This window comes from Lepisosteus oculatus, chromosome 1 (assembly GCF_040954835.1).
Source record: "Lepisosteus oculatus isolate fLepOcu1 chromosome 1, fLepOcu1.hap2, whole genome shotgun sequence".
Lineage (NCBI taxonomy): Eukaryota > Metazoa > Chordata > Actinopteri > Semionotiformes > Lepisosteidae > Lepisosteus > Lepisosteus oculatus.
The window spans coordinates 23,908,423-23,926,990 of NC_090696.1; the positions used below are offsets into that span (position 1 = coordinate 23,908,423).

The 18,568-nt window shown below is 35.6% G+C and overlaps 1 protein-coding gene across 6 annotated transcripts in view; it reads right to left on the reverse strand.

Annotated features, from left to right (window-relative positions):
• The window catches only part of gria2b (glutamate receptor, ionotropic, AMPA 2b), a 71,532-nt gene that overhangs the window by 23,539 nt on the left and 29,425 nt on the right, over window positions 1-18,568 (reverse strand). For all 6 annotated transcript variants that reach the window (XM_006629475.3, XM_006629474.3, XM_069187904.1 and 3 more), the window contains exons 3-5: window positions 16,370-16,609; window positions 5,511-5,707; window positions 77-130 (exon numbers count right to left, since the gene is read on the reverse strand). In XM_006629475.3, the coding sequence (XP_006629538.2) occupies window positions 77-130; window positions 5,511-5,707; window positions 16,370-16,609 (491 nt within the window). The remainder of the gene's footprint in view (window positions 1-76; window positions 131-5,510; window positions 5,708-16,369; window positions 16,610-18,568) is intronic.

An 18,568-nucleotide genomic window follows, 5' to 3' on the forward strand; every position in this document is an offset into this window, starting at 1 on the left:
AACAATAAGAAGTAAACAACAATACAATACCAAAAATAAAACAAGCAATAAGAAATATAAGAACAAAAAATCATACCAAATTTGCAATAATGTAGTGGTATCCTTTGACATGTCTTCCAATAGTTATGACCTGGAAAATAAATATAAAATTATAAAGTTGTTCTTATAATGATCCAAAGAAAAATTTATCATTTTTCTTTGATTCACAAATCATTCACAAGATTATGTGAATTTATGACTAAAAAGTAATGAGGAAATTTCTTTTTAAAGACATTTTACACACAGCAATATGCAAGAAAAATATTTTCATAAAATAGAAGAAAATTGAATATTTCATAATTTGCTCAAAAGTACAAGAATTATCTCTAGCCTTAAAAAACCCTCATTTACATATTAGTACTAAAGTGAGCTGCCACTGAATACTGAATTAAGTCACTAAATTCCATGCTACTTAAAATCCTCTATTATGTTGTATTTACATGATATTTTTACTGAGTGGTTTGATATGTGTAAATTAATTTGTGTGATTGTATTATTATACATAATTCTAAATAATATTACTGTAGTTATTATTATTACTGTAGTAGAATTTGTTGTTGTTGTTGTTTGCTTATGACAAAGCATGGTAGGAAGACCATCAATAACCATGTTGCTTTAATCTCTTTGTGACAAAATGTTGCCTCAAAGATCTTTATTGTGTTGCAGGGAATCTGCAGTGAAATTAGACTAAAAAAACAGTAGCCAAGAATTTGACATTCAAAAATATAACTGGTCACTAAAATCTAAATGAAAAATATTTTCTACTTAATCTAATTAACAGAAAATAATTTGTATGATATGTAAAGACATGATATTATTACATAGTATGATATGCGTAGTATATTTTCATTATATATCATTTTGTTACTCAAGTTAAAATTACTATATTTTGGATAAACCAAATGAAAAATATTTAAGCAAGAGTTTACCAACTGTCAGAAGTATGAAATATTCATCACGTATATATTGTAGTGGACTGACCTTATTTTATGTTACCTAAAGTTATAGTTCTAATTTGAGGAAGGCAGACTTCAGTTTCTTAAGAAAACAGTTAACAAAAAATGTGAATAGCTAAAATGCAGAAAGGTGTCCATGCCTCACGATTGTGTCAGGAAAATCAATACTACAGTAGCACAAAGATAACAAATCCAGTACAATTACTATACTACAGAACAAGTCAACTTTCCAAAAACATTTCAAAATACAAAATGCATTGTTTGTTAGTGGAGTCATTTTCAATTAGAAAAGAAACCTTAAAGTGGTAAAGTCATCAAATGTGTAGTGTGTTATGTAGTGAGAGTCTGGTGCAGTGGTTTTGAGGCAAGATGGCTGCCCAATAATTGGAAATTACTGCAGAATGAGATACAGCTGAGCTGAGTGAGTCTAGAGCACCCAGGGTGAATGGAATTCCATACGAGAGAAATGAGCTGTCAGCATAGGCTCTCCATGGAATTAACTATAGTTCAAAGTAAACAGGAGGCTACAAGACTCTGATATAAGAGGCACCGTAAACAGGGAGGAATGATTCAGCCTGTATTTAGGCTCCAGCTGGAAAGGAGAGAGAGATCTTGCTAGAGCTGGACTGGGATGGCAAATAGGCTTTTAGGACTCAGTGAGCAAATGGGTAGCTTGAAACATTTATAGCAAATATTGTCTTGAAGTGAGACACAGGCTTTGGGCAGGAGGATTGTATAAGTAGCATGTTTGCCAGGTTCAGTGCTGAAGAAGTGCACTGCCAAGAAACAGGAGTCATTACTGAAGGATTGAGGCATTGGAAAAAATAATGAAAACTAGCATAATGAAGAAAGAGGTGTAGGAAGAGCAAACTGCAACTGTGTCATTAACACCAGGGTTTGGTACTGAGAAGTGTCCCTGGCCAAACGGGATCTGTCGGTGATAGAAAAGTGTGATAGCAGATGCCATGAGAACAACAATAAGAGAAAAATGAGTTAAAAGCAAGAGTAGGAGAGTGCTGGGGGCAACTGGGTAAGAGTCATGAAAACTCTTATAACTTATGAAGGCAGAGAAAGAGAACTGGATATTACTGAAAAATATTGATTATTCCTGAGACTGAAAACTATTTCTTAGTGAAAGAAAAGAGAGAATGATATACAGTAGTAGGGAAGACTTGAAAACCTGAAGGAACCTGCTTAGTCTTCCCTGGAAGAGCACCCATAAGAAAGCTAAGATTCTGGACATAGTCCAAAGCATATTAATCAAATATTGTAGTATAGACCCCTAAAAAAAAAAACAAATGTCATTTGAGCAATGAAAGGTAGGGTTGGTTGTAAGTAACTGAGGGCTACCATTGTCACCAAGAAGTAAAAAATAAAGTTTACAATTAGTTAAAAAGAGGTATTTCTGTTGCTGGTTACTCATATTGTTTATAGACATTAGTTACAACAAACCCACTTTAGTCCTGCTGTTCTAGTTAAAAATGGCTGTGGCCATTCTCTTACTGAGCTACAGTATATAATCAAGCACCAATTAAAAATAAGTGTTGTATGGTGTACTACTTACTACTTTACATTGTAAAATGTCACTTATCCATTTGATTTCTAATTGACAAAAACAGATGTGCTGCTTATTCAAACCCAACTGAATATATCTGTGTCACTACCCAAAGACTGTAGTATACCAGTGTATAAGCGATAACTTGCTCTAATCACAAACTAGAAGATGAACCGATAAGGAAATATTACCCTGGTAATTCTTTTTATCTGAACAGCAAACTTGTCTTGAAATAATTAAAAATAATATCTGAAACATTCCACATGAATAGAATCTCACTCGTTCTTTCATTAAACTGTTAAAAAAACTGATTTAAATCTATGGGTATTGATGCAATGCAATAAACATTCTAAAAAGTGCAACCTAAATAACTACCTGATGAATGCAAGGACTTTCAGGGCCATGAGGGGCTTAGAAAAACACCATACTTTTTTGTTTAAAATGTAAAGCATAAATAATTTATAATATGAATGATCATACTAGTTATGCATCAAATACTAACAGCTTTATTTACTAAGCCTATGACATTTGTAATAATTAATAAACTGCATGCAAATCCCCAAACAGCATGAACTTCATCTTTTGCAAAAGCTAAATAAGTCGAAAGATTAAGATGCAGAAACTTAAGAGATTGAACCCTTAACTCACTATGGGGAATATTCATATTTTCTCAGTGCCTTATATCACATACTGCACAGTACAACACTTTGCTTATTGAAGCTTGAGGCGCACGGTTAATGTAATTTTGCATGTAAGCATGAAATTTGCTCCTCCAACCAGCACTAAACTCTCCAGTCATGCACTGTGAAGCTTACTACTGTACATGTCAAAAGATGAATAGCTCTAACAGGTGGTTGTGCCTACAGGTCTTTTTTTTTCCTGTGTGGGTTCAAAAGTCTTTGCTGGTGAATTCCTAATTGGTTGGGTACACAATAAAGGAAGTGACATTTTCACATTAAGATGTTTCATGATAAAGTGCTCAGTAGGTCATTAAAAGCCTCTGTACAACACAGGATTTGTCAAGACTCTGATCCTCCTTATTAACATATTTCATCAAATCAAACAGAAAAATAAGGGGTCTTGAAGTAAATCATTATTAGTCCATCCTACTAAAAAGGCAACACCTACTGTACTTTTAAAACAGTCAAAAGTAATAGCACTTGCTCTTAGCTCAACATTGTTTGAACTCTGGAACTGTAAATAGAAAGAAGGTTATGGGTTCAAATTCCAGGTAGAACACTGCTGTTGTAGCTCTAAGTAAGATACTTAAATAATAAGAAATAATATTTAAAAATTGCAAATGAATATAATCTCAATAAGCTTGTACCAGTACAATGGCCGGGTATATACAGTACAGTGCCCTCCAGGATTACTGGCACCCTTGGTGAAGTTGAGCAAAACAGGCTAGGAAAAAATGTCTTAATGATTTACTGTATTAGCTTGACACTGAAAATATGAGAGAAATCTAGCCTTTCAGTGACATAAAATTATTTAAAGAAAAACAAATCCTTATAAAAAAATAAACATTTTTCTCAGAAACACATGTGTCGCAATTATTGGCACCGCCGCATTTAGTACTTTGTGCAACCTCCCTTTGCCAAGATAAAAGCACTCAGTTTTCTCTTATAATGCTGGATGAGGTGGGAGAACACATACTGTATAAGGGATCTGAGAACATTCCTCCATACAAAATCTCTCCAGATCCTTCAGAGTCCTTGGTCCTCACTTGAGGACTCTACTCTTCAGCTCACCCCACAGGTTTTCAATGGGGTTTACAGTAGGTCAGTGGACTAGGATTGCCACTGCAAAAGCTTGATACTGAGATCAGTGAACTATTTTTGTGTGGATTTGGAGAAATGCTTTGAATCATAGTCCTGCTGGAAGATCCAACCACGACCCAGTCTTAGCCTCCTGGCAGAAGCAGCCAGATTTTTATCTAATTTTGATCTCCTGGTTTTGATGGAGTCCATGATGCTACATCCACCACCATACTTCACAGTGGGTATTAGGTTCTTTTCTGCATGACCTTGACTCTTTTTACACCAAACCCACCTCTGGCGTTTGTTGCCAAAAAGCTCTATTTTTCCCTGACCATAGAACCCAGTTCCAATCAAAGATCCAGTGATGTTTAGCGAACTCCAGGCGCTTATGTCTGTGGTTTGACGACAGCGGATGGTTTCTTCTGGTTTCTTCTAGCAAGCCTTTCAAATAGTTTGTTGGCATGGAGGTGGCGTCTAATTGTAGTTTTGGAGACTTGGTGACCCCAGGATGCAAACAACTCCTGCAGTTGTCCAACTGTGATCGTTGGAGAAAGTTTTGCCTCTCGAACCATCCTCCTCACTGTGTGTGGGGGAAACTTCTTAATTATTGCCCTAATAGTGGAGATGGGTATTTTCAGGTGTGAAGCTATTTATTTATAGCCATCGCCTGATTTGTGAAGGTCAACAACCTTTTGTCTCATTTCATTTATGTATCTTCACCATGTTGATGGATTGCTAAGGGTCTTTAGCCTGCATGTCACCTCATATTTATACCCCAGCGAAACAGAAAGTCATGGATGATCACTTAAGAGATCCTTAAGACTCAGATGTGCTTAAAAAAGGTAACATATGAATGGGAATATATGTCAATCAGATTTTGTTCATAGGAATTTCTAGGGGTACCAATAATTGTGACATGTGTTTTTGAGAAAAATGTTTAAGGATTTTTTTTCCTTGAATTATTTCACCTCACTGAGAGGTTATATTTTTACTGTAAGATCAAGCTGATAAATAAAGACATTTTTTCATAACCTTTTTTGCTCATCTTCACCAAGGCTGCCAATAATTCTGGAGGGCAAACAGGTTAAAATGTAGGTTGCTTATGATAAAAAACATCTGACAAATGAATTGGTATAATCACATATACATTGTTTGTAGATAAGAAGATATGAAGAACAGCATATTATAGAAATTACACACCTGCTCCATGATGTCTTTCACTTTGTCTTGTTCACAATCCAAAATAACTCTCCTTTCTTTCTTGTTCTCAAGATCCTGGAAGAGTGAGCGGTACGCCTCATCTTTCTTTTCATCTTTGAGGTTACCCACATTGATAGCTGTCACTTGCCACTTCTTCTCAGCAGCTGTATCCAGCACCACCTGGAGTGTTGATAAACCTGGATTACAAGAAACAATTAGCTAATTCAGTGTTTAAAGAAATGAATGGTATGGGTAATGACTCACATTCCAAAACAAAAGTTCCTTCACTGCAACTTAAAACTGTTGAATATTTCTGATATTCATCTCTTTTGGACAATCAAAGGCAGTGGATACCATTCAAATGATGGTGTGTATATTTGCAGAAATAAAATCCTTAAATAACAATAATCTTATACTGAGAGCTCTAGGATTCCAAGCTGATTCATGCATGTACTGTAGCCGTAGGTTGAGGAAAAAGGGCACTAATGGCAAACCCACACATTAAAGCTGTCTGTTTATTATTATTTCCTTTCAACAATTTGAAAAATGCTGATGTTAACATGTAAGGAGAATAGAGTTTTCACATTCTGAAAGTCACACTCTCCGGGATGTACTTCATGGGAGCACAAGGGCAGATGTCCTTAAGTCCTTATGTACAATATGCAGAGTTTCATTCTGCCCATGTACAGTAAACCCCTTAAGTTCACTTTTTCTGCATTGAGTAGCTATGTAACGAAGTGACAAATCTCAAACTTGTATTTAGATGGACAATACAGGGAATAAAAAGTTCAATTAACCAGGATTCCATTAGTACCAGTTGCAAGAAAGTGCCATTTAGTTGGTTCAGGCAATTTCTGAGTTGCTGTGGTGACTGTTCTTTATATTATTAACATGCTTCAGTCATTCTGATTTATCGGTCATCAGTTACAGTAGGTCAAGAACAAATGCATTAAAAGAATATAAAAAGGCTCTAAGTGTGAGTACATTAAAAGCAAAAGTACTAGATGCAAAGACAAGATTTGAGACAATCAGGGTAACATTTACTATGTAAATTACTGTTATATACAGTATAGCCTACAATATATGAATATGCATTTGTATATGTGTGTGTTCCATACAAAGATTTAGAATATTTGTTTTTCCATATAAAGCGACAAGATGCATATATTTTCCATAAAGGTAAAAGAGTAGCTTTTGACAAGTAGATAGCTTGTCATTTATCCACTTATTTAATTTACAAAATGAGGCATGGACTCTATAGTAAGGTTAATCTGGGTCTAATGGGAAAATAATTATATGATTTTATCAGCATATCTGCACATTCTAAGAAGGGGATATGAATGAGTATAGACTCTAGGCTTATGTCCTGGTTTACTGTATTTATAGTACTCATAAAATCTTTACTAATTGAAGCAAAATTTGCTCATATGCAGAATTTGGGTAACATTTTCAAGGTTAAAAACTACAACAAATAACATTCATCCAATATCACAAAGCATAAAAAAATAAATAGTAGAGTTTTTATGAAACAAAAAAAACGTTTTAAAAAAAGCCTAGAAATGTGGCGTACAGTAATGTGAAGAAAAGTACAGTAGTGCAATGTCTCTCTTGAAAAAATAAGTTCTGTTGCTTAGATGAGTTTATGGGAGGTAAAAAAAGGTGGAAGGAAAAAAGAAGCTACAAAAAATACCACAGAAAGACATATCTCTGGTGAGAGCAAATATGGAATGCAAAACAAAACACGTGTGAAGAAGCACAAAGGGCAAGCTTAGCCTGTGAGATATTTAGTATAGAATTTACACCCGTGTCAAACTTCTGTTCAGAAACACCATTCGTACTACAGTAAGTTATATACTATTTTGTGCATCTAGTGTGTTTAATCCACACCGTGAACACAAGGTTAATATGAATGACAGAAATAAGAGACATATTACAATTTACTTCTTATTCATATTCATCTGATTCACATTCAAATATAAATTGCCTGACTGCAAAGAAAAAATGAAAGAGTTGATATTGTTGCCCCAATACTTCTGGAGGGCATTACATATTCTCACATTTAACTAAACTATTGTATATTTTAAGCATGGCCAAAATCCATGAAGAGGAAAAATCACCATATCCCGAGTCAAAAAAAATCACAACAGCAGAGTTAGGTAGAAAATGTAGAAAAAAAGATTTAGATTATGTTAAACTAGAACAGCTTCATATATTTCCGGTGTCAGGACTGAGCTGTACATTGTGACTGACGATTTTACTTGCCTATAATAATATTGTGCAAAAAAAAGCTCAGTGCAAAAATCATTCCATTTTATTCACCAATGCTGTGAACACTTACTAAAGATAGAAGCAAGAATATTTTTATATTATTCATATTCAAATATTTAAGTTAGTAAATTATAAATACAGTGTTACACATTAACACAAATACAAGCACATTTCCAATTATTAAAATAATAATAAATATTAAACACTATTTAAAAAAAATCCTTATAGTTACATTTTAACTCATAAGCCATAAAATATAATTAAACAGCAGTAACATAAGGCTTCAATCAAAGGTTTTTTTATGCTTTAATGTTATCTTTGGAGGGGTCATTTATTTTATGGGTTTTGTTTTTTACCATTCCACCTCACAAATAGCCTTTTAAATGGCTTCTGCCTTTGTCTAGGAATTCAATCTTTTAGAATCTTTTATTTGGTTCAATAAGTTCAATAGTTGATTAACAGGGGTTTTGGCAATAAACCAAAATAGCAGACAAAGTATGCAGTAAAAATGTTTTTTAGGAAATACATTAAAGAAGCTAAACAAATGCTACAGTATACTCATTGTGACTGTCTAAACTGAAGTAAGGTGGTGGTCCACATTTTGAAAGAACAGATATTTATGTTGGAACCATACAGGCTATGTGCTAGAAATGTATACGGTACAGCAATGTCTGTTATTGGTCCTTACTGTTTCCCACCCCTCACATTTGCTCATAATTGAAGAATGTTTTCATAATTTCTTGAGTTTAGGTTGTACTGTAAGTGGCTCTTGATAGGGCATCATTGTCTGCTTCCTTTTCCTTGACTGTGTTAGCTGGGCCTCCTTGCACAATGGTTGGGCGGCTCGGGGCTGGGGACTCTTGAATACCCTAAGGTGATCTGAAACAAACTGGGATTAGCTGGAAAATATGTTTTTTTAGGAAATCGGCTTATGTTTTGTGTTTTATTTTCTTCATACAAGACAAGACTTCATTTTGTCAATCACCACGTTGCTTGTGTAACCTAACATATGGACAATTCTCTTCAACTTAGCTCTTGGCATTACTGGCACTTTGGATGTCCAGTAAACAGCTACTGCTGAGGCTTCAAGGTCTGGCTCCTCCTGCTCCTGTTAGATTGTCAGTGACTTCTTCATGGCTGATTTCTTGGACCCCACACTTATACCAGCTCTAACATGCAAACTATACAGAAAAAATAAACCAATAGGTGTTCGAAAGAGGAAACATTGGCTTTTTGAAAAGGACCACATCTTGATAAATATTGAAATTAAGGAGGAAATACTTTCTACTCTGTTTATCTTTTAGAATACAATAAAGAGACTGGTCCAGCAACTGTGAACTCCTTAAACATGGCACCCTCAGACAGCTCATCAAAACAAGCAGAGCAACATGAATAACTACAAGTCATCTAACTTACAAAAAAGTTCAGTAAGACTTTAACAGTGTTCTCCACCTTGTCACCACCAAAGACAGGTCATGATCTGCAATCCAATTTGCCAAACCAATAAGCCTCTGTTTTATGTTTTCATTCCAAAAGACCCCAACACACTTTGCATACAGCATAGGTGGGGACCTACTTGATTGATGTACAATAGCCATTATGCAGAGGCAGTCTCAATACACAACTGATTAGATGGAGAACTGAAAAATTAACAATTGAATTAGGGGAGGCATTTAGATATACAAGAATGTTCACGTTTCCAGTTTCCCCAGTCAGCATACTGGGACATTCTAGTGTAGAGGAAAGAATAACACCTACCAACACCACCTATAACAGCAACCACGTTTTAAGAGGTCTCCTATTCCTGTACCAACCAGGCCCAAGCTTAGTTTCACAGATCTGAGGAGGTCAGTTTCTGAGTTGGTAATACTGCTGTGTCATCTGTGATATGCCACGATCGTAAACCCTCCTCTTAAGGGCGCTCAGGTTCTTTCACTTTGTAGTCGATTATGTGCACCTGCCTCCTATCCAGCCCCTCCTTACTTAGGCCAGACGATCTCACTATTCTGGGCTCATTATTGGAAGATGGACACCTGGAAGCCCGCCTACCAGCAGGTCCAGGAGAGACCCGACAGCATCGGCTTCACCACAGCATCTTGACCATCTGAGTCTGGGGCTCGGAGCGCCTGGCCTCATTAACCCATTTTTATTCCCCGCCCCTGCACCGGATCCAATTCCGTTTTTTAAACCTTGTTTTGTCTTTTTTTTGGATGGATCACCCAGCTCTGTACTTTTGGACTTCACCCTGGATTACCCCTTGGACTCCTCTGGACTTGTTCGCCCTGTCCAAGCACCCCAAGCACCAGTGCACTATCTGTTTTACTTACTTCTGGATTATACCGTCTGCATAGGGTCCTGACCAACTCATCGCTACGTGACTTATACCAGTTTATTAACAAGCTGTGTGACAATCTTCTCCACACTCTCCACACTTTAGAAAATAACTTCCCTCAATATATCTTATTTTGTTTACATATTTGTATATTACTACATTTTTTTAATGGAATTATATTCTCACTTGTTTTTTTCACTAACTGTATTTTTTACTTTATTTTTATGATAAAATATCATTATTAAGGAGAATATATCTGCAGGATCATGTCTAAATATCAGTATACTTATACTTATGCTCTCCATACAGAATCTTTAAAAATACCTGAAAAATAGCAACAAAAAATGTCCTTTAGAAAAAAAACTTTTGGCCTGAGAATTTTATGGAGAGCAAGCTGGGGTATGCAAAAAGACAAATTCCTAATGCAAAACATTGTATAGGGTTAATAAAGCGATGTTATTATTATTATTATTATTATTATTATTATTATTATTATTATTATTAACCTCTATACTGATTACAGTATTGGTCTGCATCTGGGAATTTACAATTGCACAGCTAAATCTCTAAAGGGCTCCTTCTACAGTATCTCTTTAAATAAAATATAACATGGATGATTTTTAGAAAGACTCTGAAGGGAAAATTACTTTAATAAATGTTTGAAATCCCCTTTTTTTAGATTTTTCTTTGATCTAAAGACTTTGTTAGATAAAATAAAAATTTGGCATTTGAAAATGTATCCCGGAAGACAATATCAATGTTCAAGGAACAAAAGGACACACCTTCTCGCACATACTTGCAAGTATGTTTTTGATGGGGTATCTGGACTTAAAATTACAATACAGTTAATTTGGCTTTGCCTTCTTTTTTATTTACAACTGCATTCTACAGTTTGTACCTATGGCACCCATGAGTTTAAGAACACAATGCATTTGTCAGATTTATACTGAATATGTATTCCATCTAGAGGCCTCCTACAAACCTTTGACTCTTAGAATTTGAATATTATAAAGGAGGAAATTCCCTAATACAATGTCCCTGGTATTAATAAATCAACTTTTACAAGTTCTGAGAATGCTTAGATATGGCTAGGTATTGGAGACAGATATCTTGTTCTTCTATGTCCACTATTTTAAAGAAGCATATCCCTTCTTTCACTTGGAGTTTTTGTTGTTTGTGCTGGCTCCAATTTTAAACTCTCACTGCAACAGAAATGGAAAGGTTAGTAGCCCTCTCTAGTAACACAAAGATGTTGCCACTCCATATTCCCTCCCTTGGCACCACCAAATACTGATCACCATTGATCTTAATTACATGAAGACTTCTATTATCTGAATTTATGGTACCTCTGTGGAGGCATGAATTTCACTGCACTGCATTTCACTGCACTTCGTTAGTGTATGATTTAATTTCTAAGGTCCATTGGTAGGATTCTTGGAGTGGGTATCACAGAGCCCGAGAGAGAGCAAGAGAGGATTCTATTGATCGTGTTTCTCCTTTGTTATGTACCGAAACATTAAAATTAATAAAAAGAGTTACACTTGCGATGACCAGCATGTTACAGTACTGGCATCCAGCCACCAGAGGGCACCTACACAGTCACGCCTTATTTCACCCCCTCTGGGGAGGTGTGGGTTGACCACGCCTCCCCTTCAGTCTATTTAAACCATGCTGTCTGTCTCTACCTTTGTTCAGTATTGGTTTGTAGCTCCTGGTATTTGGAACGTAACTTTGGTTGGTATTGAAGATTTGTTACTTTTCTATTTTTTTGGACTTTGCGCTATTCCTTTTGACTACGATTTCTAATCACCCCGTTATAGCTCGCTTGTTATCATGTCATTTTACATTTGCTGATATTCAGCTTAACACAGCAGCCATAATTGACAGAAGAGCAGTGCAGCTTCACAGTCCAGCTCTTTGTAACCACAGTGCAAACCATTTTCAGTTCCAGCTGAGTCCATTATTATTTGATTATACCCTAATTAGTGATTATGACCCATTTTCAACTCTGCAACTGTAACAGATTTTGAAATTAACTTTTTAAGATTCATATGTACTGTACATTTTACACAGCAGCTATTTAGCTGTAAAAAATAATATGTCTAGTCAATGATGTCACATTTAACATGATTCCAAGAAACCCAAATCAATTGCAGTGCAAGATAAAAAAGAGAATATGGGAAGCCTTTAACTGTTCATCCCACATCTGGCTGCGGTGACACCGGGGAAGATACCTTAATTTGCCGAATGCAGAATCACCCCCCTGAGGGTCCCTCCACTCATATTCCTTCTTCTCTGCTTTGAGTGCCATGTGACTGCAGCATGCCCCACTTAACGCACAGAGCTGCAGTGGCTAAGCCCCCTGCAATCATGCAGTCACAGTGCACACTCAGAGCAAGAGGGAAATGGAAACAGTGAACCAGTGACATTGCATTAACATTTGTTACAATCTGGTCTCAGATGTAAAATACTGTAATTAGATCATATTGTAACTGCTACATGATGATGCAATGCATTTGTGTTTCCTTGAGAGCATTTTAAATGTAGTTTTCTCTTCAGCAGTAGTGACATACTGTACATGACCATATTTAACATTTCCTAGAGTCTTTCTGTGTTCAACACAGAAATACAGGATGTGAGGTGGGAAGACATGTTGGACAAGAAGCTAGGGCATACTTGCATATACAGTACATGCAAAGCATGTCATTAGAATGAAGAAGGGAAGGGTAGCTTTTTTCTTCATTTCTAAATCTGAACTTTGAAATGTTTACGGGACTTTAGGGATTTCCAATTCAGTAATTCTATAAAATTTCCCTGATTTGATGTGAAGAACTGAAATTAAGTTTGTCATTGCCTTTGGTTTTAATTTTTGATGCTGTAAAGTCTTCTGTGATTTGTTCAATTAAAGGTGAATCTCTATGGAAACAAGAAGGGAAAAAATCTAAAAAAAGCCTAATACTATTAAAAGCCATTTTATTAACGTTATACTTTACTGGATGACTACAAGTTTTAAAGGAACAAAGTATAACACTGCTAAAACTTCAGTTGTGGAAAAGCTGTAAATATCCACCTTTGTTAAATGGGATTAATGTGTAGTGCAGTTTTCCTAAGGCGAAATCAATCCAACAGCCTTACAGGTGAGACCACAGCCCACCGTGCCATGGGAAGAGGGGCATTATAATCATAAGGTGTAAATGAAGACAATTCTTTGTTAAGGATTAACGAGCCATGTTAAACCAGGATAACACAATTTTATATTCAGTATTAGATGAAAGGTATGGCTGAAGAGAGTGAAAATATGGAAACATTATTTGGAGCAGAGATTGCATTTTGAAGTTGACATATTCTGCCAAATCATGCGATGTAGGTATACTATGTTTCAGACCAATAAAAAACACCACTCACAGCTTAAGCACATGGCCATCACAAGAGTGTGGGAAGAAGTGGGAGTGGGAAACAAGATTTCTCAGGATACCCTAAATCGAGCCACACTGTTGTCATTTTTTGACAATGAAGTTTGACTTACTTAACCTACAAATATGAAATGTTTTTGGTTTTCACCAATAAAGTACCAAAGACTGTTTTACAGGCGATAGCCCAACTCACAGGGAATGTCTTTCTGCAGACTACTAAAATAATTGTTATAATACAGTATGTCCACTGCTTCTGGTAGTCTATGCAGCAGTCTATTTTCCTGAGATAAACCCAAGAGCAGGCAGGAGTCAGGTGTGAGAGTGAGCAGGGATCATAGTGTGTGCAGAGCAGGGTAAAGCAGCTGAAATGCAGTTCAGAGTTGAGTCCAAGACAGGCGAAGTTCAAAGATGGGTAAACATAGAAGCACTGCACAAAGGGAAAGCCACACTTGGAGCTCAGGGAAACATAAACCTAATGACACCATACACACCACAAGACGAGAAACCAGTGAACGTAGTTAGGGTGAAGTGTGGGTCCTGAATTCAGGAAATAAACAGCGAGATCTAGGTAGTCATAGCTAAGCTAGGAAAGTAGTGAACTTTATGACAAAGTTCATGAGCACAGCCGATTCATAGCTTAAGTAACTTGACCAACCGGTGGTGCACATAAGGAGATTGCCCCCAGATGAAACAAGAATTCCTGTCAGGCTAGTATTCATAGTAACTGCCACTGAATTACAGGTGAGTATAGGTATGGTTGTCTTCCGCGGAAATACTAGCTCACCCCGTATCACATCAGTGGAGACAGGCATGATAATTGTAGTATGGCATTTTATCACATTTATAGGGTGGACTCCATAGCAAGAAAGATTGAAGCAAATGGCAAAATATGAAAGTGCAATAAAACTGTATCATCTTTTAAAAAAATAATTTCCCCTTAATAAATTTAATGTCTTGTTTAAAGTTATTAGGAGTAGCAGGATCTAATCACCTAAGAAAAACACCTGAAGACAAAAAAAGCAAAAATACTGTGTATTCAAGGAGAATCCAACAGTAATCAACATTAAAAAAACTAATAACAATTCCACAACAGAAAATAACATTAAATGAATATCAATATTCTAAGAAACATTAAAAGAGTTAGCATACATATTTATTATATAATTATTTTATTCAGGGATAAAATGAGAATAAAAAAGAAACTGTATTTGTTTTTTAAACTGTAAATATAGTGCCCATCGACAAGATTAGGGACAAAGCCAAACACAAACTATTAAGACTTACATCTACTATTTGCAATTGTATGGAATTATAATTACAGCTAAAAAATTACAAAGTCTCAGGGTATAATCAGCTTGAGTTTAGAAAAAGAAGAGATACTAAGTAACAGATGAAGTAGTTAACAGTAAAGCATGTGACATACTGTACATAGAACCTTGTCCTGCACGCACAAAGGCATGAGCATCACTTGTTCTGGATATAGGTACAGTAAATCTAGAGAAGCACATCCAGGTTCCTGATTTCACTCTAATATGTGGTAAAGTAACAGCCGAATACATTTTTACTAATCTAATCAAGGTTAATTGAGTAATTGTTGCTAATATTTAGATTTATGACTTAACACTTAAAAGTTGTGGGAAGAAATAAATGTCCACAGCACATTTAATCTTAAAATTGAGTGCAAGGAAATGATTGGATTTAGGTTAAGAATTGGATTACGGGAAAAAAAACATAAAGTACTGATAAAGAGCTACCGCAAAATATCTAAATCTGGAGAAGGTGACTGCTATTGACGCCTAAAGTATAGCAGTAATCTGGTTTTGCGTGTTTAGAAGATCTGATACATTTGCTATCACTGCAAACAAATAAGGTTGTTTTGTACATTATAATACAAAAAGATTCACAGGAAAAGAGCTCTAAAGAACAGGAAATGCTATGTAATACATTGTAACTAACTTTAGATAGTCCCATGTCATTAGCTTGGATCACAAATGTTTAGGGGTTCGATTAAAATTCCTGAAAGTAATAAAGAATTTTACCCAAAAGACTACTATTAAAGGTGTATTAGTTATTTATCATAACCCACATAATGGCAGGAAGTGACAGAAAGTTGTAACAGCAGTAACTCTCTAAGGAAATGGAAAATATCAGGAATATGTATTTTAATTGCTTTCTGGAAAGTCAAATGGTATACAAAATTAAGTTTAAGACTTCTTTAATTAATTGGTTTGCAGTACCATACAGTCATTGAAACAATTTAAGTTATGATTATTGCTTAAGAACCAACTGTACAACTGTCTTTAATCAAAATAAATAAGTAAACATGACACATCACGAAGGCTTTAGAAACTAAGGAATAAAATACTTGGAACTAGAACAAGCATTCACTTTCCATGCAGATGCACTCTGGTAGGAACACAAAGCAATCCTTTTGGCTTTCATATTGCAAATGCATAAATCAATTGCAGTGCTGCAATTGGCATGCCGATGTGATTTTATTTATGGGAATTGGGTTATTTAGTGCAATGATCCAATATTTGTTTATAGCTTCACTTGAAAGATTTATTTCAGGACTGTAAAGAAATATTCCACGCAATTGATTTACAATAGCATCATACCATTTTGTTCAATGCTATATTTTTTATCTGTGCCGTGTTTTCAATTTTAAATTCATATAAAGAAGAAATAAGAAAGATTTCTATACGAGTTTGAAAATAACAGTGCATTTAAAAGCTAAGGCAGTACAGAGATCATTTGGTCCTGCTGCTTTAGTTTTGAGTTTACATATTGACATTTCACAAAAGATAATGGAAAAGTAATTCATTCCCTTTTCCCTTTTCACTTACCTCTGTCACTGTCATACAGATATGCAAACTTGTCCCATTTGTAATACTCAATCAGACTAAGTAGGGGTCCCTTGATATCAGGCCGCATTTGCAAAATAAACTGATGTAATCCATCTGCAGGGAAGCTTGGTGTAATAAAAGAGACGTGTAGAGTTCCACAAAATGATGTTATCGTATTCACAGACTTCTTATCGTAGAATCCAAAAATAGCATAAACTCCTCTTGAAAACTGGGAACAGACTGCAACAACAAAAGAAAGTATTATGTTAATAATATTTCAAAACATTTTAATTAAAGATGTAAACTGTATGCAAATAAAATGTCCACATAAATTACTTTGGATATTGATATTTAGTTGTACAGGGGCTCCCCATTTAACATCTTTAATGGGGACAGTAAAATCGGGGTGTAAAGTGAATTACAAATAAGCAGGAAATTATCGGCCACAAGAAATAACGGAAACAGAGGTTAATGGGGACTGAGAGAACATAAAAATTCCTGTGAGAACGTTAAGGGCGACATATTTAAGAACCAATGTAATTCAACCGTTATTTGAACCCGGACATAACAATGTAAGTCTACAGTAGTGAACATTCATGTTTTCTGTGTTTAAACAGAACATGCACGTCAATGACATAGTGTATTATGCATGAAATAATAGGCACCTCAGTATCCCGGACAGCACTATATTATGGCATTTTTATTTTTTCCTCATGCAGGACTGCACTTCTGCAAAACTGTCAAGTGGTGCTGTGAAGTACAGTATGTGAATTGTGTGTGGTTATCAGATGAGTACTGTATTAATCAGTACTGTATTAAATGTTTACATAGGTAGGTTAGTTCCCCTTTTCAGGCCATAAAGGCCCATGGGGGAATGGGGGTCAAGGGCCACTATTTTTTTCAACCATCCGACACTGGAAGTGGGAGCGATATGGTCAGCATCATTCTCCGGCCAGCCTATTACCTCCAGAAGGATTAACCCCTGGTACTCATTTGGAAAGTAGGCTGAGTGGACCTGGGAGCCACCTGGAAGGCTGAAATAGAACATACATCGCTTGCCCCTACCTGGGATTGAACACGGGACCTACCGATCAGGAGCTAGATGCCCTTTCCCTCAGAGCTACCATGGCTCCAAAATGTTTAGATATGTTTACACAATATTGTATAATACTAAAACCAGCATACTTCTTTGTATAAAAAATAGTTATATATATATTTTATTTTAGATTTTGATTACTTGATTATTAAAATATATGTAAGTGGTGTTAAAAACATATTGCATTTAAAAGCAAATGAACACATAAAAACAAGTAATAGGTTTATTCCATGCTGAAAAGAGAAGAAAGAAAACACAACGTTTCGGCCGTGGAGCCTTCTTCAGGTGTGAGCTCCACGAACGAAACGTTGTGTTCTCTTTCTTCTCTTTTCAGCATGGAATAAACCTATTACTTGTTCCTTTGCAGCCTACGCAGCCTGTTAAAGGCATTTTTCCTGTGAGGATGTCTTTCTCCATGAGTTTCTGTTTTTCATTGTTCATAGAGGAAGGCAGGGCAGCACAATTGAAAGGCAGATTAGCACATCTGTGTGAAACACTATGCAATCATTTCTGAAATTCTAGAAAAAATGTAATTGTCACAAGCTTTTACCAAAAACCAAATGAGATGCACCACAATATCTAGCTGGCCTAGCAGTTGTTTTATTGACAATATCAACTTTTATTTATAAAGCACCTTTCCAAACCCAAGGATGCTGTACATAGTTTTAAAAAAAGAAAAGACAACTTTACCATTAGTAACACACTGAGTTGTTAATGTACTTAATTACAGAATGCAAGGATAACAATGCCTGCAATTTGCTTTCTCAGACTGCCTGGGGGCGGGAGGTGGTAGAGTGGGTGTATGTTTTGCATTTGAATAACAGTATTTTTGTGAATATGTGTGAATAGCAAAATGAAATCTCTCTCCATTATCTCATTGCAACCATAGCAGTTCTATCCATAAAGAGGCAACATTAGGAAACACTTACATTAAAAAAAGATTAAACTTGCATGTTGTAATACTTCAGTGGTGTGTCAGTGTTTTTAAAACTGAACAAGTAATTTAAGGAGTTTCTCATTGTATTCTTTTTAAAATAAATATGCAACTCAAAAGATGTTTAAAGTTTCTACCCATCTTTTGAGCAACATAATTAAAAAGGTTA